The sequence below is a fragment of the Elephas maximus genome, chromosome 9 (assembly GCF_024166365.1).
Source record: "Elephas maximus indicus isolate mEleMax1 chromosome 9, mEleMax1 primary haplotype, whole genome shotgun sequence".
Classification (NCBI taxonomy): Eukaryota; Metazoa; Chordata; class Mammalia; order Proboscidea; family Elephantidae; genus Elephas; species Elephas maximus.
In genome coordinates this window covers 103557633-103579581 of record NC_064827.1, presented here as the reverse complement: position 1 = coordinate 103579581, position 21949 = coordinate 103557633, and the positions used below count along the sequence as shown (strand labels likewise).

Sequence of the window (21949 nt, the reverse complement as noted above, 5' to 3'; positions counted from 1 at the left end):
TTTCTGCAAAAACACATCACTTCAAACCAGGAAAGCCTTGGGTTTCACAGAATTGAGTATAAGCTGATTTAAGTTAATCATTTCCAGTATGCCAGATGCCTGTGATCACGTATGAGGCGCAGCACACTGCAAAGCCTAAAGTAAAATGACTTAATATATCCGTTTTATGCAGGTGCTTCTCTCATCCACTCCCATCCCACCCCCAATCCAAATTAATTCACAGGTGGCAGAAAGAGTTTTTCAAATGTTTTACAACTGTAAGTTCCTGATCTGCTGTCCTGCTTCCGCTTTGGAAGGTGTCTTAGGGCTCTTCATCAGTCTTTGTCCCTTATTGCCTGTGTCTCTCCCTGTTTACTCAGCAGCAGTGGCTTACACAGTCCCTGGAAGTCAGTGGTGAAGCGCCTTGGAGGCCCGAAGGCTCAGTGTTCCTTCTCCCTTCCTTGCTGTTACCTTCTTACCTGGGCAGGCCTGCTTCTGTCGGGAACCCAGGGCGTCCCCAGCGGTGGTCTCTGGGCACCCTGCACCTGCCTGTTGAGTCAGGTGCTGGGTCACAGTGTGGGGCTTCCAAGACCATGCTTACATTTGGCTCCCTCCAGCCTCTCTGAAGGGAGGAATCTTGTTTTCATAACATGTCCTGGTCTAGGATGTGCACTGCTCAGCACTCTCCCTGAGCTGCCCCTGGTTGCCTACAGCAGGTGGTCTACAGGAGGGGGAAAGCAGGTGGCTGATTACTAAAAAGTAGGATGATTGTGGAAGGAAAAACATTCAGCACCTTTTCCTCCTAAAATGGGGAAAGAGATAAAATCTAGACATCGTATTATTCAGTTTTCCATCCTTGGTACTACTAATAAAAACCCATTGCCATCGAGTTGATTCCAACTCATACGTTTCTTGAGCAATTACTGTGTGCCAGATGCAGTTCTAATCTCATCTCATGTCTTAACATTAGGCACAGGCAGGTCCTATGGCTTGTAAGAGGTGGAACCAGGGTCAGACACAGGCCGTCAGGCTCCAGGGTTTGTTCTCCTAACACTCAACTGCCTCATGGTAGCACAGCGCCTGGCTCATGGTAGTTGTTCAGCACATTTTTTAATGACTGGATAAAGGAAGAAGAATATAAAATGATCATCTGTGAAGTGAGAATTAAGCTTATTTTCTATTTTCAAACTTATAGTACATCTCCCCACTGACTTACATCTGCTGGAAGGAATAAGGTCTTACAAGGGTCCTATCTAAAAATATATTACTAGGAAATGTAGTACATGACAAAGATAGACTTTCACAGTGCTGGGGAATAGATTATTCAGTAAAATGAAACCTGTATTCTTTGTATTTCCCTACTTCTGAGTCGGAATCAACTGGCAACTGGTTTGGTTTACATCAAAAAGAAATCCCAGGAGGCGGAGCCAAGATGGCAGAATAGGCGCTTCCGTCGAGCCCTCTTTACAACAAAGACCTGAAAACACAAGTGAAACAAGTATATTTGTTAAAAGCTGGGAGCCCTGAGCATCAAAGGCAAGCTTAGACAACGAACTGAGGAGCAGGGGGAGGAAGAGGCCCCTCAGAAGTGGAGAGGAGTTACCGGATCTGAATCGAGGGGAGCCCTCAGGTACTATTCCTGGAGCAGTGGCAGTGGCCGCGGTGGCAGGCTGGTCCTAGTATTCGGCCGCAGTTTCCTCAGAGAGAAGCAGCCAGCCACACAGCCCACTCACACCTCCGGGACCTGAGGAGAACAGCGCACTCCCGGCAAAAGCTGAGTACTTGCATGTATTTTACCGTGCCTCCCTACTCCCAAGCCAGCTTCAGCGGCTGAATCCCTGGGCCTGAGATAGACCCTGGTGAGCACCTACAGCCATCCTTCTGGCCTTGGGGAAGGAAAAAATTTGCAACTGGGGGAGCGGGGAAGATAATTTGCTAGCGCCATTAACTGGAGGAGCTCAAGACAGAGTGGCTCCTGTCCAGGCATAAACCATCCATGGACCTTGAGCACCTTTCCCTTCTGCGTGGACCTGTGTAGGCCTATTTCAGGAGAATAGGCCCTTGTTGACAAACTCCAACCATTTCAGCTGTGCGGTGGAGAGGTGGGTGTTTGACGTTTGACATTGCTTTGCCTATTAAACAAGGTCCTCACCTACCCACAACAGGGACCTAAGGACTGGTAGCTCCACTCAGGTCACCCAGCCACACAAGACAGAGGTCCAGAGATAACTGGTACCTCCCAGACCTTACAGCAAAAATTTTGGGTGCCCATGGTCCCTCTGTAGAACCCACCCACCAGCACGTTCTAGGGAATAGAGATGCATTTTCCTCAGAGACACTTGGGGGTTGGCTCTCAGCCCCCTGCCTTGTTCAGAGCATGACCCCCTGCTGCAAACAGATACCAGTATATACTCCAGTCACCACTGCCCCTCTAAGACTGTAGGACAGAGCCTGTACCACACGCTTGATATCACCTACTTGGAAACCTGAGCTGAATTCATACAAGAAAACTGAATGGACTTCTAGACTGATATACCTGATAACAGCTCTAGCCAGCTGGGGACAGGACACCAGAGCTCCAAAGGCGAAAATAATCAAGCTAGCTCACTCAAGCAACCCGTAGGGGTATACCAAAACAAAACAAAGCAAGCAGCTACGACGCAGTAAGCAAGCATAAACTAATACAATAACTTGTAGATGGCTTGGAGACAACAGTCAGTATCAAGTCACATAAAGAAACAGGCCATGATCACCTCAACAGGCTCTCAAAACAAAAGATCCAGGGATCTTTTAGATGAAAGTGCATTCTTGAAATTACCAGATGCAGAATACAAAAGTTTAATATACAGAACCCTTCAGGACATCAGGAAGGAAATGAGGCAATACACAGAACAAGCCAAGGAACACACAGATAAAGCAACTGAAGAAATTAGAAACATTATTCAGGAACATAATGAAAAGTTTAATAAGCTGGAAAAATCCATAGGCAGACAGCAATCAGAAATTCAGAAGATGAACAATAAAATTACAGAATTAGGTAACTCAGTAGAAGGTCAGAGGAGCAGAATTGAGCAAGTAGAAGCTAGAACTCGAAGATAAATCACTTGGCACTAATATATTTGAAGAAAAATCAGATAAAAGGATTAAAAAAAATGAAGAAACCTTAAGAATCATGTGGGACTGTATCAAGAGAAGTAACCTACAAGTGATTGGAGTACCAGAACAGGGAGGGATAACAGAAAATACAGAGAAAATTGTTGAGGATTTATTGGCAGAAAACTTCCCTCATATTGTGAAAGATGAGAAGATATCTATCCAAGATGCTCATCAAACTCCACATAAGGTAGATCTTAAAAGAAAGTCACCAAGACATATAATCAAGCTTGCCAAAACCAAAGATAAAGGGACAATTATAAGAGCAGCGAGGGATAAAAGAAAAGTCACCTACAAAGGAGAGCCAATAAGAATAAGCTCAGACTACTCGGCAGAAACCATGTAGGCAAGAAGGCAATGGGATGACATATTTTAAAAAATGAAGGAAAAAATTGCCTGCCAAGAATCATAAAAAAAAAAAAAAAAGAGGCATATGTCCATCAAAACTGTCTCTTAAATATGAAGGTGAAATTAAGACATTTCCAGATAGACACAAGTTGAGGGAATTCGTAAAACCCAAACCAAAAGTACAAGAAATACTAAAGGGAGTTCTTTGGTTAGAAAATCAATAATATCAGGTATTAACCCAAGACTAGAATACTGGGCAGAGCAACCAGAAGCCAACCCAGACAGGGAAATCCAAAAATAAAGCAAGATTAAAAAAAGAAATCCCAAGTGGATGAACTATTTACATATGAAACCACGTATATACTGGAAGAAGACATGGATAAATGTGTTTGTAAACTTAGAGAGGGAAATGCCTAGGTGTAAATAAAATTCAGAAACAATAAAAGAAAAAGTTGATAGATTAGTCTATTAAAAAACAAAAACTACGGGCAAAAAATCATATAGAAAGAAAAATGGAAAGAAAAATTTATCCACGTGAAAGACCAGAGGTCTACAAATCAGTAAGATGAACATCCCAGTTTAAAAATGGGCAAAGAAAATGAAAAAGGTGGTTTACCAGAATGAACAAATGGCAAATAAATGGATACTCATTTACACTAAGAATTAAATACTGTAATTGTGGTTTTTTAAGAATCATTGCCAATGAAGATTGCAAAAGACTAAACTTTGTTGTGTGGGAAAACAGGCATTCTCATGCTGCTGGGAGGGTAAATTATTACGACCACTTTGGAAGCCAATATAGTAGTGTAAACTTAAAGAAGAGTTGCAAAAATGGTACAGAGAGTTCCTGTGTATCCTTCACCCAACCAAAACCGAACCCATTTGTCGTCAAGTTAATTCCGACTCATAGCGACCCTATAGGACAGAGTAGAACTGCTCCATAGAGTTTCCAAGGAGCACCCGGTGGATTTGAACTGCCGACCTTTTGGTTAGCAGCCGTAGCACTTAACCACTACGTCACCAGGGTTTCCGTCCTTCACCCAGCTGCCCCTTATGTTACCATCTTACATAACTATAGAGTTTATCAAACTAAGAACTTCTCCTTGGCACTATCTTCTTGACCAACGTGCAGAACTTACTTAGATTTCACCAGTTTTTCCAGTGTTAGCCTTTTTCTGATCTAAGTTCTATTCCAGGATCTCACATTGCTTTCAGTTGTCAAGTCTGTGGTTGCCTCATCTGTGAGAGTAACTCAGTCTTTCCTTGTTTTTCATGATCTTGACACTTTAGAAAGCGTGCTGGTCAGGTCTCTTGTAGAATATCCCTCAGCCTGGATTCCTCTGAAATTTTCTCGCGACTAAGAGGTTATGCATCATTGGGAAGGAGAGCACAGATGGTATCCCCCCAGCCCCCAGCACAACATCTTGGGGCGGGGGGGTGTATGGTATTGATATGTCTCACTGCTGGTGATATTAACCTTAATCTGTCTGCCAGGGTTCTCCACTGTAAACTCACTATTTTCTGCTGTAGAATCGCTAAATATTTTGAAGGAGATAAGCTCTATTAGTTTTGACCCAGCAACCTCACTTGTGGAAATTCAGCCCACAGTTACGTTGTCTGTGATTTATTTCCTCACCTGCAAAATGGGAATGATAGGGCACCCTCCCCCACAAGCCGGTGGGAGGATCACATGAGTTCATATATTAAAGTACATGAACCCTGCCTCACACAGTAAGCTCCCCGTGGCTCGCCCTCCCTTCCTCAAGCCTTTTGAGGCCAGATGTGTTTTGGAATTCTGATTTTTTTTTGGAATTCAGAAGATAATAAGGTAATGGGTTATTGTATACTATGTGACACTCCCAGGGGTAGCTGGGACAGCACCCCATAATCAAACCCTAATCTTTCTGCAGTGAAATGTGTGAATGTTAACATGAAGCGGCGGGGGGGAAGCTTAAAAAAGCCTCAGGTTCAGAGTCAGCCTTCATCTGAGGTCAGGTTTTGTTCTGGATTAGTTGCTGGCATATTGAGAAACCCAGTATTCTTTTGGATTTTTAGACCATGTTGGATTTCAGGACTGTGGTTAAGGGGTCGTGCACTGGGATGTGAGTTTGCAAACAGAGATGAATGTACAAGGTTATTCATGGCACCCTTGTTGGAAATAAGCCTGGAAAAGCCTGAATGGGCCTTACTAGGAGATTGGTTAAACAGTACACAATGGAGCACTATTCAGTGAGCCATATGTGTTGCTAGGAAAGGGCAGCAAGATGTGTTACTAAGGGATTCATGACATTTGCAGAACAATGTGAATGGTGTGATCTTGTTTGGATTTAAAAAATACCTATAGGTGCTTATCTATGCATCAGGAAACAAATAGCATAACATCTGGAAATACCCAGAATAGAGCTGTACCTGAGAATCACTTGGGGAGATTAAAAAAATACCAAATGCCTGGGCCCCACCCTAAACCTGCTGAATTAGAAAGGAACACAGAGGTGGGGCCCAGGCATGGGTATTTGACAAAGGTGTTCTGATACCCATTGAGGGTTGAGAGCAGCTGGAATAGAAGGATACCGACATCAGAAAATATTATTACTTTAGTTCGGGAGGAGGAAGAGGGAGACTCTTTTTTTATACTTTTCTGTATTGTGTGTGGTTTTCCCTGAACTGCTTTTCGTACTTCTATGTTATAAAAAGGGTTAAAATTGTTAAAAAAAAATTGTGATCAAGATAAGGTGTGACAGGGTGGTAGAGAAACATTTCGAGCAGATCTATAGAATCTTTTAGAAGTTTAGTGTTTTCTGAGCGTTACTCTTCTCTGGCATGTACAAGGCTTGCTGGGATCAACCTGTAATTGAATTAAAAACATTTTTTCACCTTTCATCCTGGAGACCAGAAGTGGGCGAATGAGGCACCAGTAGGGGCTGGATGGAGTCATCAGCTCTACACGAAGTACATCTCTTTTCTTTTTTTAATATATTGTATTTTATGTGAAAGTTTACCTAGCAAATTAGGTTCCCATTTAACAATTTTTATAACAACTTGTACCATGACATTGGTTACATGTTTCACAGTATGTCAACATTCTCATTATTTTCATTCTTTTTGTTCAGCTTCCATTACACCCACTCCTCAGTTATCGACGTGGTTAGGTTCCAAAGATCAGGTTATTAGGTGAAAAGCAGCGTTAGGTGAAAATGGAGGATGACCGCATCATTACATAACTGCCAGATTACATCATTACACAGCTGCCAAACCACTAACTTGGCCCAGCCAAGTTAACACATAACCTTAACCAGCACAGCCAGGGTTACTCTCACCTCACATCTTGGGATTCGTTACTGCCAGATGTATTTTGTTAATGTGCAAAATGGATGGATAGTAGATTTACCACTGTCATAAAAGTGAAATGTTAGATAAAAAAAGAGTTGATAAGTGAGGAGCAGGTGTATGCTGTCTTCCTTGCCTCTCCTTAACGTATCTTTGTTTTCGGGTAAATGTAGATGGTTTGGTCTCATATAGTTGATTATTTAAGGGTGCACAGTATTCACAGGTGATAGTATTTATTTTATAAGCCAATCTATTGTGTGGATGAAAGGTGACCACTGGGAGTAGCTTCAGTTCCAAGTCCAAAGAGTATTTTAGGGCAGTAGCCTCAGGGGTTCCTCTAATCCCTGTTGGTGCAGTGAGTCTGGCCTTTTTTAGGAATTTGAGTTTTGTTTTATATTTTTCTCCTCTTCTGTCTAGAACCTTTGATTGTGTACCTGGTCAGAATGGTTGGTAATGGTAGCCAGGCACCATCTGTTTCTTCTGATCTCAGGCTAGATGGGCTGTGGTTCATGGGGGCTGTTAGTCCTATAGACTAGTGTCTTAGTTACCTAGTGCTACGATAACAGAAATACCAAAAGTGGATGGCTTTAACAAAGAGAAATTTATTCTCTCATAGTCTAAAACCAAAAAACCAAACCCAGTGCCATCGAGTTGATTCCAACTGATAGCGACCCTATAGGACAGGGTAGAACTGCCCCACGGAGTTTCCAGGGAGCACTTGGCAGATTCGAACTGCCGACCCTTTGGTTAGCAGCTGTAGCACTTAAGCACTGTGCCACCAGGGGAGCCTTGATGGCACAGTGGTTAAAAGCTACAGCTGCTAATCAAAAGGTCAGCAGCTTGAATCCACCAGCTGCTTCTTGGAAACCCTATGGGGCAGTTCTACACGGTCCTAAAGGGTTGCAAGGGTCTCTATGAGTTGGAATTTACTCAACAGCAGTAGGTCTCTCATAGTCTAGGAGGCTAGAATGCAGGGCGCCAGCTCCAGAGGAAGGCTCTCCCTCTCTGTTGGCTCTGGAGAAAGACCCCTGTCATTAATCGTCCCTGGTCGATGAGCTTCTCAGTGTGGGGATGCTGGTCCAAAGGATGCACAATTCTCCTGGCTCTTGTTTCTTAGTAGTATGAGGTCCCCCAGTCTCTCTGCTCACTTCTGTCTTTTATATCTCAAAAGAGATTGACTTAAAACACAATCTAATCTTGTAGATTGAGTCCTGCCTCATTAACATCATAGAGGCAGGATTACAAAACATAGGAAAATCACATCAGAAGACAAAATGGTGGACAATCACACAATAGTGGGAATCATGCCCTAGCCAAGTTTATGAACTGTTAAGCCAGTTGCCCAAGTTGTCCACAAGACTATGGTCCCAAGCCTTTTTTTTTTTTTTTACAGACCAGTAATTCAACCCTGCGAGGTGTTTGGTTATGTCTAGGAAGTAGATGAATACATATGCAGTGCACATAAACAGATACATACGTATGCCTGCAGATGCACACCCGTACATGCACAGCCATACACTCACACGCAGCCGTATACTCACTTGTGCCTTCCTATGCATATATTTGCGTACTTTTTTATGTCTACCTATAAAACCACACTTTTGTTTGTTATTATTGTGAAATTTTATGTTATAGCATTTACCAAAATTGTCCCTTATTCTTGTGTACTTCTTAGTGTCTTCAATTGCCTTGGGCAGGTTGTACAGACCTCCTCCATATTGGGTATTGCCTTTCCCATCACCAAAAATCAGAAGTGTCTACTATCTAGAAAGTGATTCCCCCTCCCATCCCTGGTGACCATCAAAGAACATTGCTTTCTGTGTGTAAACCTATTCTTGGCTTTTTATAAAAATGAGACCATACAATATTTGTCCTTTTGTGATTGACTGATTTCACTCAGCATGGGGTCCTCCAGATTCATCCATGTTTCGAGATGTTTCACGGACTCCTCGTTATTCCTTATAGTTACGGGATATTCCATAGTATGTATGTACCACAATTTATCCATTCGTCTGTCCGTGGGCACTTAGGTTACATGAAGTAATTCTTGTACTTTAAATTAGGTGATTCAACTAGATTGTTGATTTATCCCACATAGGTGCATATAGTAGTTAGTGTGTATCCACTAAGAAAGAGGATGCCCTTCCAATGAACTCATGAGTAGAAATACCACAGGGTCAAAACCAGTGCTGTCAACTGTTGTGTGGAACAAGAGCTTTATCTTGTAGGTGAGTCCCAGAGGGTTGCAAAGGCCTGTCCGCTGCTGCCTCCTTCTTCTCACATACCTAGAATGAAAGGGTCTCTGTTCTCAGAACATTTATGCAGTGGCTGTCCTCTCTCTGATAAGGTGCTGTTTTATTTGCCTCAGCAAAAGCTGTTTGGAAAAGTCAGACTTTTCCTCGTTCTTGGTGAATAATACTTGTAACCAGCCAGAACTGGTTTTGAGTTGAAGCATATGAACGTGATTTATACCTTATGCAAACAGTTGGCTGCTAACTGAAAGATTGGAGGTTGGAGTTCATTTAGCGGTGCCTCAGACAAAAGGCCTGGTGATCTCCTTCCGAAAAATCAGCCATTGAAAACCCAGTGGAGTAGTGCTCTCCCCGGCACACATGGGGTCACTCTTAGTGTGAATTGACTTGGCGGCAACTGTTTTTTTTCTTTTTCTTCTAAGATATATCTTTGTTTCTTTTAACAAGTTTTATCACATTCAGTAGCTCTTACACTGAGTCGGTCTTTTTCCTCAGAGTCTCTTAACACCACTCTGAGGCTCACCACGCTGACGTTGCACAAAAGCGAGAGAAATGAGGGCTCACCGGAAGCTGTCTTCTCATTGGCACGGAGAGAGTGCCTCTTTTCTGTTTTGAATCCCAATAGGAACGCTTTGCCTGTGACCTCAGTCAGATTACGTACCTTCACCTCCCTGATGTGTTTTGAGTAAGAAGACCATCCGTAGCAGTGCCTTGAGTGAGTAGTGTGCCCCCGTCGTGATTTATACAGTGGGAATTCACATTCACCCTCATAATGGGTTTCCTTCTTCAGCTCAAAAAAAGCTTTAATGGGGGTATCATTAGTAATTCTGTCAAGGGGTAAAAACCTTCCCATCTTAGGAGTCAAATCAAAAAGGCCTCACTGGGGAATAATGAGAAACATCTTCTTTTTGATGGGATGTGGAAGCACTTCATTTTTGCTGTGGCTGTTTGCATGTTAGCTGCCGTTGAGTCGGCCCCCGACTTAAGGCTACCTCATAAACATGGGAACGAAATAAATGCTGCCCAGTCCTGTGCTATCTCCATGATGGGTTGAGGATCAGACCCTTGTGATCCGTAGGGTTTTGACTGATTTCTTTTGAAAAATCGTCTGTTGGCTGATTTTTTTTTTTAGAAGTAGATCTCGAAGGCTTTTCTTTCTTGGAAGCTCTTCTGAAATCTTTTCAGTATCATAGCAACACAAGCTGACAGACAGGTGGTGGCTGCACATGAGGTGTATTGGTAGGGAGTCGAGCCCAGGCTCTTCCTCACAGAAGGCAAGAATTCTACCACTGAACCACCGCTGCCCCATCCTGTTTGCTTAGATTGTTAATTTAATTCACACACTATACTAGGGAGGCAGTACTATAATTATCCCCATTTTACAGATGAGGAAGCTGAAGGATAAGAGAAATTGCTGCTTGCCCAAGGTCCTGAGCTTATCTGTGATGGATTCCAAGGACGATCCTCACTCCCATGAGCCTGCCTTGGGGAGCTGACCACACTGCCCACGGCACACAGAACTGTGGGTGTGCTGTGTACATGTTCTCCATTGAAGCTTTGCTTTTCAAGGAGAGTTTCCCCTTGTTCATGCTTCATGTTCAAGCATGGCAGGACCCTGAGGTCGTGATGATGGATGGATGTCCCCTGCTTCCAGAGTGGTGATAACAGTATTGAGGTTTATTTGTTTATTTTTACTTGGCAGATTCTCAGCCCCGCCCTTGAGATGATGGGACTGGGAAACGGGCGTCGGAGCATGAAGTCACCGCCACTCCTGCTGGCTGCCCTGGTGGCCTGTATCGTCGTCCTGGGCTTCAACTACTGGATTGCCAGCTCCCGGAGCGTGGATCTCCAGGTGTCTTTCTTTTTTAAAATAACCTTTTTATCTTAGAATAGTCTTCAGGTGGCAGAAACATTTCAGGGGAAGTACAGAGTTCCTATATGCTCCACACCAAGCTGCCCGTTATTTATTTACGTCTTACATTAGTACGGTGAGTTTGCGAGTCAGTTCTGACTCATAGTGACCTTATAGGACACAGTAGAACTGCCCCACAGGGTTTCCAAGGAGCAGCTGGTGGATTCAAACTGCCGACCTTTTGGTTAGCACTGAGCTCTTAACCACTGTGCCACCAGGACTCCAATGAGCCAATTATGATACCTTATTATTAACTGGAAACCCTGGTGGTGTAGTAGTTTAGAGCTACAGCTGGGCTGCTAACCAAAAGGTTGCTGTTTGAATCCCCCAGGCACTCCTTGGAAACCCTATGGGACAGTTTTACTCTGTCCTATAGGGTTGCTATGAGTCAGAATCTACCTGACAGCAATGGGTTTATTTTATTTTATTTTATTTTATTTTATTTTATTTTATTTTATTTTATTTTATTTTATTTTATTTTATTTTATTTTATTTTATTTTATTTTATTTTATTTTATTTTATTTTATTAACTAAAGTCTGTAGTTTATTCAGATTTTCTTAGTCTTTAATCTGATATTCTTTTTATGTTCCAAAGTCCCATTTAGGATACCACCAGGGTTTTTGCCTGCCCATCAGGGACCAGGCACAGTGCTGAGCACTTTGTACACCTAATTTCTTTTGTTCACAAACCCTACAAGGTTGGGACTTTGTTTTCCCCGTTTCACAGGTAGGCAAACTGAGGCACAGAAAGGCTAGTACAGGTGGAGCTGGGATTCCAAACCAACTCGTTCTGATGGCAGAGCTTGGACTCTTAACCATGAAACTTCGTCTCAGCTTTGTTAATATTCTGTCCTGGTCTCACGTTTACTCTCCCACATTTGTGGACCCTGTGTCTCAGCCTCCACCAGAACCACTGCTTTCTGGGCAGATGTGAGGTTGGGTACTGGAGTTGTAGAACAGAATCGGTTTTTAGAAGTAATATCTTATAAAGAGTTGTCAGGTACTTTGCTAGCAGGGGCAAGGAACTAAGCATCTGAGCACCCCTTGTGCCAGGTTAAGCCCTGGGCTTGTAGGTACTTAACCTCATTGAATTCCATAGAGCCCTGAGGTGCATGGGAGTGTCTCCATTTGACAGTGGACACACTAAAGCTTAGACATGTGAATGATTCCATGTGCACCACGTTTCTCTAGAAAAACCTGTTCTAGCTTCCACACAATTGACTTGCAAATGTGAGCCTTTGGAACCCACGAGGGGTATAAGGCCTGATGGCTGCTCCAGGGCCCAGCTTGAGCCTGCTGTGGGGGCTCTGGCAGGCGGTCTGCAGCGACATTCGCCCTCACGCTGTGGCTTCCTCCTAGACGCGCATCATGGAGCTGGAAGGCAGGGTCCGCAGGGCAGCTGCAGAGAGAGGCGCTGTGGAACTGAAAAAGAATGAGTTTCAGGGAGAACTGGAGAAGCAGCGGGAACAACTGGACAAGATCCAGTCCAGTCACAACTTCCAGCTGGAGAGCGTCAACAAGTTATACCAGGATGAGAAGGTGAGGCCTGCTGCTTTCCTCACTTCTGCTCTCAGTAGCACTTTATGAGCTATCAGATTCTTTTCAGTGGGAAGATAGGTGGCTGTGTGTGTTTACGTAGTTACATGGAATTGGCTCTTGATTGAGCCTTGGGTCTACACCCTACTCCACCCTCCAACCCCCATATGCCCAAGGCCCTGGGTGGGCTTGCTGTGAAACCTTTTGCAAAGGTGATGAATGGGAAAAATGCAAAAGAGCTAAGATGGCATCAAAATCATCCTCTTATTGGCTTTTTTTCTCTTTTACTTTCTACAAATGTTATTAAATACCTACTCTGTGTCAGGTCAGCACTGGTGGTACAGTGATTAAGATTGGCTGCTAACCAAAAGGTTGGTGGTTCAAACTTCCAGTGGCTCTGCAGAAGAAAGATGTGGCAGTCTGCTTCCATAAAGATTACCAAACCCAAACCAAACCCGTTGCTGTCAAGTTGATTCCAACTCATAGCAACCCTACAGGACAGAGTAGAACTGCCCCATAGAGTTTCCAAGGAGCGGCTGGTGGATTCAAACTGCTGACTTTCTGGTTAGAAGCCGTAACTCTTAATCACTGTGCCACAGCCTTGGAAACTCTACAGGGCAGTTCTCTTCTGTCCTATAGGGTCTCAATGAATTGGAATTGCCTCAACAGCAGTGGGTTTGGGTTTTTTTTTTTATTTTGGTGTCCAGTTTGTGAGACCTGCTTGTGTCCTCAAATATCTCATGGGAGCGGGGTTGCAGACATCCAAAAAAATGCTAACAAAGAAAGTAGGGGCCTCAAGAGTGTTGGTTTTTTAGATAAAAAAAAAAAAAAGAAAGAAAAACATGCTGGGCGGGGCCAAGATGGTAGACGCTACCTCGGATCCCTCTTGCAACGAAGACTCAGAAAAACAAGTGAATTGATCACATACGTAACAATCTACGAACGCTGAACAACAAACACAGATTCAGAGACGGAGAACGAACAAATACGGGGAAGCAGCAACTGTTTTCGGAGCCTGGAGCCAGCGTCCCAGTCAGGTAACCTTGGCGCCGGGCTTAGGGCTGGGCCCAGGGGAGCTGAACTCAAAAATCTTGTGACAGCGCAAACAAGGGGAGCAGCCCTACCCCCCTGAACTCACCCTGGGAGGGGGCCCAGCCGGTCCGCATGGGCGGCGTGGCAACGAGGCTGGTGGGAGAAGTCCCCGGGAGGCAGTGACTGGTTTTGGAGCCCGGAGTGCAACGTCCCAGCCGGGGAACCTTGACGCTGGGCATTGGATTGGGCACTGTCACGGCGCAAGCACGGGGCGCAGCCCTACTCCCCTGAACTAACCCCAGGAGGGGGCCCAGCCAGTCCGCGGAGGCGGCGCGGCTACGCAGCTGGCGGGAAGAGAAGTCCCCGGGAGGCAGCGACTGATTTTGGAGCCGAGAGTGAAGCGTCCCAGCAGGGGAACCTTGACGCTGGACTTTGGACTGGCAGCGGAGGATCTGACCGCGGCTTCGGCAGGCCAGACCCTCGGGGGCAATCTCCACACAGCCAGCACACATAGGCGACACGCCCCTCGGGAATCTCAAATAAAATAGTCATTCCAAGCAAGATAAGCAACTGTGCCTATATTCCGAGGTGCTACTCTCCTATTTCTCTGAACCCTCCCCTACCCTTCCCAGGCAGCTTCATTAACATTGGAATTTTCTGAGCCAGAGGGAGAACGGCTCCGGCTCTGTGGTGGCTTTGCTTCCCCCCCCCCGCTTTTTTTTTGGTCTTTTCCTAACCCATCCTTCCGGCCTGAGAGAAGGAACCACAAAAAACCCAGGGACCAAAAATCCATCCCTAATTGGACTAAAAACACAGAACCAGCTACAGCCAAGCATATAGGATCCAAATCTCGGACTTTCATCCTTACAGGGAACAAGGAGGCGGTTATAATCCAAAGGCAGTTCTGATAGGGATCTGACTGCATTTTTTTTTTAGCAGATTTTCTGGAAAAACAAGTTTCCCAGATCTGATATCTCTGCTTATTCAATAGAGCCCTAACTCACCCACAACAGGGAACTGAGGGCTGAAGCTCCCCCCAGACCACCTAGCCTCTTGCCTTAGGGGTCTAAGGAGGGTGACATCTACCAATCAGTAGAGGTACTTGCATTGGGGGCCTAAGGTACAGCTGCAGTGCCCTCCCACCAAGGTGCTATAGAAATAGAGACACACCTACCTCACTGACACTTGGGGGCAGCCTGTCAGCATCCTGTGCCCCCCCGGAGGGTGAACCCCAGCTGCTAATAGAATCTGGTGCATACAACTATCACCAATACTTCTCGAGGTGGATAGCTGTTAGGGTGCATCACACACTTGATGACCCAAAATCAGATTCTACTCAAGAATAGTGAATAGACTCAGGCATATATATCTGGCAACAGACCAAACCAGCTGATAATAGGTCATAAGTAAGTCAAGGGCTACAACAAACAAGACAGCACAATCTAGTAGCCCATCCACATATATTGAAAGAAAACAAAACAAGATAAGACTCAGTGAGCAATTATAGAATAAACCACTACTATATCTTAGAGATGGCTCGGAGACAGCAGTCGATATCAAACCACATAAAGAAGCAGACCATGACAGCTTCTGCAACCCCCCAAACAAAAGAATCAAAATCTTTCCCAAATGAAGATACAATCCTGAAATTATCAGATACAGAATATAAAAAACTAATTTACAGAATGCTTCAAGACATCAGAAACAAAATAAGGCAAACTGCAGAAAAAGCCAAGGAACACACTGATAAAAATGTTGAAGAACTCAAAAAGATTATTCAAGAACATAGTGGAAAAATTAATAAGTTGCAAGAATCCATAGAGAGACAGCATGTAGAAATCCAAAAGATTAATAATAAAATTACAGAATTAGACAACGCAATAGAAAGTCAGAGGAGCAGACTCGAGCAATTAGAATGCAGACTGGGAAATCTGGAGGACCAGGGAATTAACACCAACATAGCTGGAAAAAAAATCAGATAAAAGAATTTAAAAAAATGAAGAAACCCTAAGAATCATGTGGGACTCTATCAAGAAGGGTAACTTGCGTGTGATTGGAGTCCCAGAACAGGGAGGGAGGACAGAAAACACAGAGAAATAGTTGAAGATCTGCTGACAGAAAACTTCCCTGACATCATGAAAAACGAAAGGATATCTATCCAAGATGCTCATCGAACCCCATTTAAGATTGATCCAAAAAGAAAAACACCAAGACATATTATCATCAAACTTGCCAAAACCAAAGATAAAGAGAAAATTTTAAAAGTAGCCAGGGAGAAAAGAAAGGTCTCCTTCAAGGAAGAATCAATAAGAATAAGTTCAGACTACTCAGCAGAAACCATGCAGGCAAGAAGGCAATGGGATAACATATACAGAGCACTGAAGAAGAAAAACTGCCAGCCAAGGATCATATATCCAGCAAAACTCTCTCTGAAATATGAAGGCAAAATTAAGATATTTACAGATAAACTCAAGCTTAGAGAATTTGCAAGAACCAAACCAAAGCTACAAGAAATACTAAAGGATATTGTTTGGTCAGAAAACAAATAATATCAGATACCAGCACAACACAAGGTCACAAAACAGAACATCCTGATATCAACTCAAATAGGGAAATCACAAAAACAAATTAAGATTAATTAAAAAAAAATGCTCAAAACAGGGAATCATTGAACTCTATATGTAAAAGATCACAATAATCAAAAAGAGGGAATAAAATACAGGTGGCATAGAACTGCCATATGGAGAGTGATACAAGGTGATATAGAACAATACAAGTTAGGTTTTTACTTAGAAAAATAGGGGTAAATTTAAGGTAACCACAAAGAGGTATAACAACTCCAGAACTCAAGATAAAAGCCAAGAAAAACGTAACGACTCAACAAACATAAAGTCAAACACTACAAAAATGAGGATCTCACAATTTGCTAAGAAAAACGTCTCAGCACAAAAAAGTAAGTGGAAAAATGAAATTGTCAACAACACACATAAAAAGGCATCAAAATGACAACACTAAACACTTATTTATCTATAATTACGCTGAATGTAAATGGACTAAATGCACCAATAAAGAGACAGAGAGTCTCGGACTGGATAAAGAAACACGATCCGTCTATATGCTGCCTACAAGAGACACACCTTAGACTTAGAGACACAAACAAACTAAAACTCAAAGGATGGAAAAAAATATATCAAGCAAACAATAAGCAAAAAAAAGAGGAGTAGCAATATTAATTTCTGACAAAATAGACTTTAGACTTAAATCCACCACAAAGGATAAAGAAGGACACTACATAATGATAAAAGGGACAATTGATCAGGAAGACATAACCATATTAAATATTTATGCACCCAATGACAGGACTGCAAGATACATAAATCAAATTTTAACAACTGAAAAGTGAGATAGACACCTCCACAATTATAGTAGGAGACTTCAACACACCACTTTCGGAGAAGGACAGGACATCTAGTAAGAAGCTCAATAGAGACACGGAAGACCTAATTACAACAATCAACCAACTTGACCTCATAGACTTATACAGAACTCTCCACCCAACTGCTGCAAAGTATACTTTTTTTTCTAGCGCACATGGAACATTCTCTAGAATAGACCACATATTAGGTCATAAAACAAACCTTTGCAGAATCCAAAACATCGAAATATTACAAAGCATCTTCTCAGACCACAAGGCAATAAAACTAGAAATCAGTAACAGAAAAACTAGGGAAAAGAAATCAAATACTTGGAAACTGAACAATACCCTCCTGAAAAAAGACTGGGTTATAGAAGACATCAAGGAGGGAATAAGGAAATTCTTAGAAAGCAACGAGAATGAAAATACTTTCTATCAAAACCTCTGGGACACAGCAAAAGCAGTGCTCAGAGGCCAATTTATATCGATAAATGCACACATACAAAAAGAAGAAAGAGCCAAAACCAGAGAACTGTCCCTACAACTTGAACAAATAGAAAGTGAGCAACAAAAGAACCCATCAGGCACCAGAAGAAAACAAATAATAAAAATTAGAGCTGAACTAAATGAATTAGAGCACAGAAAAACAATTGAAAGAATTAACAAAGCCAAAAGCTGGTTCTTTGAAAAAATTAACAAAATTGATAAACCATTGGCTAGACTGACTAAAGAAATACAGGAAAGGAAACAAATAACCCGAATAAGAAACGAGAAGGACCACATCACAACAGAAGCAACTGAAATTAAAAGAATCATATCAGATTATTACGAAAAATTGTACTCTTAACAAATTTGCAAACCTAGAAGAAATGGATGAATTCCTGGAAAAACACTACCTACCTAAACTAACACATTCAGAAGTAGAACAACTAAATAGACCCATAACAAAAAAAGAGATTGAAACGGTAATCAAAAAACTCCCAACAAAAAAAAGCCCTGGCCCGGATGGCTTCACTGCAGAGTTCTACCAAACTTTCAGAGAAGAGTTAACACCACTACTACTAAAGGTATTTCAAAGCATAGAAAATGACGGAATACTACCCAACTCATTTTATGAAGCCACCATCTCCCTGATACCAAAACCAGGTGAAGACATTACAAAAAAAGAAAATTACAGACCTATATCCCTCATGAACATAGATGCAAAAATCCTCAACAAAATTCTAGCCAGTAGAATTCAACAACATATCAAAAAAATAATTCACCCAGACCAAGTGGGATTTATACCAGGTATGCAAGGCTGGTTTAATATTAGAAAAACCATTAATGTAATCCACCACATAAATAAAACAAAAGACAAAAACCACATGATCTTATCAATTGATGCAGAAAAGGCATTTGACAAAGTCCAACACCCATTTATGATAAAACCTCTCACCAAAATAGGAATTGAAGGAAAATTCCTCAATATAATAAAGGGCATCTATGCAAAGCCAACAGCCAACAGCCAACATCACTCTAAATGGAGAGAACCTGAAAGCATTTCCCTTGAGAACGGGAACCAGACAAGGATGCCCTTTATCACCGCTCTTATTCAACATTGTGCTAGAGGTCCTAGCCAGAGCAATTAGGCCAGACAAAGAAATAAAGGGCATCCGGATTGGCAAGGAGGAAGTAAAATTATCTCTATTTGCAGATGACATGATCTTATACACAGAAAACCCTAAGGAATCCTCCAGAAAACTACTGAAAGTAATAGAAGAGTTTGGCAGAGTCTCAGGTTATAAGATAACCATACAAAAGTCACTTGGATTCCTCTACATCAACAAAAAGAACATGAAAGAGGAAATAACCAAATCAATACCATTTACAGTAGCCCCCAAGAAGATAAAATACTTAGGAATAAATCTTACCAAGGATGTAAAAGACCTATACAAAGAAAACTACAAAGCTTTACTACAAGAAATTAAAAAGGACATACTCAAGTGGAAAAACATACCTTGCTCATGGATAGGAAGACTTAACATAGTAAAAATGTCTATTCTACCAAAAGCCATCTATACATACAATGCACTTCCGATCCAAATTCCAATGTCATTTTTTAAGGTGATAGAGAAACAAATCACCAACTTCATATGGAAGGGAAAGAAGCCTCGGATAAGCATTACTGAAAAAGAAGAAAGTGGGAGGCCTCACTCTATGGTAGATTTCAGAACCTAGTATACAGCCACAGTAGTCAAAACAGCCTGGTATTGGTACAACAACAGGCACATAGACCAGTGGAACAGAATTGAGAACCCAGATATAAATCCATCCACATATGAGCAGCTGATATTTGACAAAGGCCCAGTGTCAGTTAACTGGGGAAAAGATAGTCTTTTTAACAAATGGTGCTGGCATAACTGGATATCCATTTGCAAAAAAAAATGAAACAGGACCCATACCTCACACCATGCACAAAAACTAACTCCAAGTGGATCAAAGACCTAAACATAAAGACTAAAACGATTAAGATCATGGAAGAAAAAATAGGGACAACCTTAGGAGCCCTAATACAAGGCATAAACAGAATACAAAACATTACCAAAAATGACGAAGAGAAGCCAGATAACTGGGAGCTCCTAAAAATCAAACACCTATGCTCATCTAAAGACTTCACCAAAAGAGTAAAAACACCACCTACAGACTGGGAAAGAATTTTCAGCTCTGACATCTCCGACCACCGCCTGATCTCTAAGATCTATATGATTCTGTCAAAACTCAACCACAAAAAGACAAACAACCCAATCAAGAAGTGGGCAAAGGATATGAACACACACTTCACTAAAGAAGATATTCAGGCAGCTAACAGATACATGAGAAAATGCTCTCGATCATTAGCCATTAGAGAAATGCAAATTAAAACCACGATGAGATTCCATCTCACACCAACAAGGCTGGCATTAATCCAAAAAACACAAAATAATAAATGTTGGAGAGGCTGCGGAGAGATTGGAACTCTTATACACTGCTGGTGGGAATGTAAAATGGTACAACCACTTTGGAAATCTATCTGGCGTTATCTTAAACAGTTAGAAATAGAACTACCATACAACCCAGAAATCCCACTCCTCGGAATATACCCTAGAGAGACAAGAGCCTTCACACAAACAGATATATGCACACCCATGTTTATTGCACCTCTGTTTACAATAGCAAAAAGCTGGAAGCAACCAAGGTGTCCATCAACGGATGAATGGGTAAATAAATTGTGGTATATTCACACAATGGAATACTACACATCGATAAAGAACAGTGACGAATCTGTGAAACATTTCATAACATGGAGGAACCTGGAAGGCATTATGCTGAGCGAAATTAGAGGCAAAAGGACAAATATTGTGTAAGACCGCTATTATAAGATCTTGAGAAATAGTATAACTGAGAAGAACACATAGTTTTGTGGTTACGAGGGGGGGGCGGGAGGGAGGGAGGGAGAGGGTTTTTTACTGATTAATTAGTAGATAAGAACTGCTTTAGGTGAAGGGAAAGACAACACTCAATACATGGAAGGTCAGCTCAATTGGACTGGACCAAAAGCAAAGAAGTTTCCAGGATAAAATGAACGCTTCAAAGGTCAGCGGAGCAAGGGCGGGGGTTTGGGGACCATGGTTTAAGGGGACTTCTAAGTCAATTGGCAAAATAATACTATTATGAAAACATTCTGCATCCCACTTTGAAATGTGGCGTCTGGGGTCTTAAATGCTAACAAGCGGCCATCTAAGATGCAGCAATTGGTCTCAACCCACCTGGAACAAAGGAGAATGAAGAACACCAAGGTCACATGACAACTAAGATCCCAAGAGACAGAAAGGGCCACATGAACCAGAGACCTACATCATCCTGAGACCAGAAGAACTAGTTGGTGCCCGGCCACAATCGATGACTGCCCTGACAGGGAGCACAACAGAGGACCCCTGAGGGAGCAGGAGATCAGTGGGATGCAGACCCGAAATTCTCATAAAAAGACCATACTTAATGGTCTGACTGAGACTAGAGGAATCCCGGTGGTCACGGTCCCCAAACCTGTTGGCACAGGACAGGAACCATCCCCGAGGACAACTCATCAGACATGAAAGGGACTGGACAGTGGGTAGGAGAGAGATGCTGATGAAGAATGAGCTAATTATATCAGGTGGACACTTGAGACTGTGTTGGCATCTCCTGTCTGGAGGGGGGATGGGAGGATAGAGAGATTTGGAAGCTGGCAAAATTGTCACGAAAGGAGAGACTGGAAGGGTTGACTCATTAGGGGGAGAGCAAGTGGGAGTACGGAGTAAGATGTATATAAACTTATATGTGACAGTCTGACTTGATTTGTAAACGTTCACTTGAAGCTCAATAGAAGTTAATAAAAAAAAATCAGGTTCTACATAGATTAAAAAGGGGCTCCCTGTTAATTAAAATATTTAAGCTTTATGTGTCTTTCTGTTTTTTTTTTTTTTAGTAAAATGAATAATTTCTTTTATAAGGATCACCACAAAGCTGTTCCTATGAGGCAGAGGTTAAAGATGTCCCAAATGTCCAACTTTTTCAAACCGCTGTACCACTCCATCGTCTCTAACACCAGCTATTCCCTCTTGATTCAGTACTTGCCCTCCCGTCTTTGGGTTCCGTAATTCGCTGCAACGTTTCACAGAACTTACGAACTGTACTTAAGATTATGGGGTTTATCAGGGAAGTTATAGGTTACAACTCGGGATCGGGATCAACTCAGAAGTGACAGGAATGACTCAGGATACAGTTCTTGATCAGGAGAGCTGCTTTTTGGTTGCTGCCACCGGGCCCTGCCCGGGCAAGCGTTACAGCTCTTGGCTTTGTGGCTCAGCAAGCCCCACCACAGCCGTCTTGGCCCCGGTCTCCTGGTTCCTGCCGACTTGCACTGCTGTTGCTCTTGCTGCTGCTACTCCATCTCTCGCTGTCTTCAGTGTTACAGCTCCTCTCTCCGGGTCTCT

At 42.6% G+C, this 21949-nt stretch overlaps 1 protein-coding gene across 3 annotated transcripts in view; it reads left to right on the top strand.

Annotated features, from left to right (window-relative positions):
- GOLM1 (golgi membrane protein 1) overlaps positions 1–21949 on the top strand; it is an 88703-nt gene that overhangs the window by 8382 nt on the left and 58372 nt on the right. For 2 of the 3 annotated variants that reach the window (XM_049895927.1, XM_049895929.1), the window contains exons 2-3: positions 10762–10911; positions 12332–12511. In XM_049895927.1, coding sequence (XP_049751884.1) covers positions 10783–10911; positions 12332–12511 — 309 coding nt within the window. In that variant the 5' untranslated portion in view covers positions 10762–10782. Of the gene's footprint in view, positions 1–9594; positions 9775–10761; positions 10912–12331; positions 12512–21949 lie in introns of those variants that run through there. The other variant, XM_049895928.1, reaches the window with a different exon arrangement.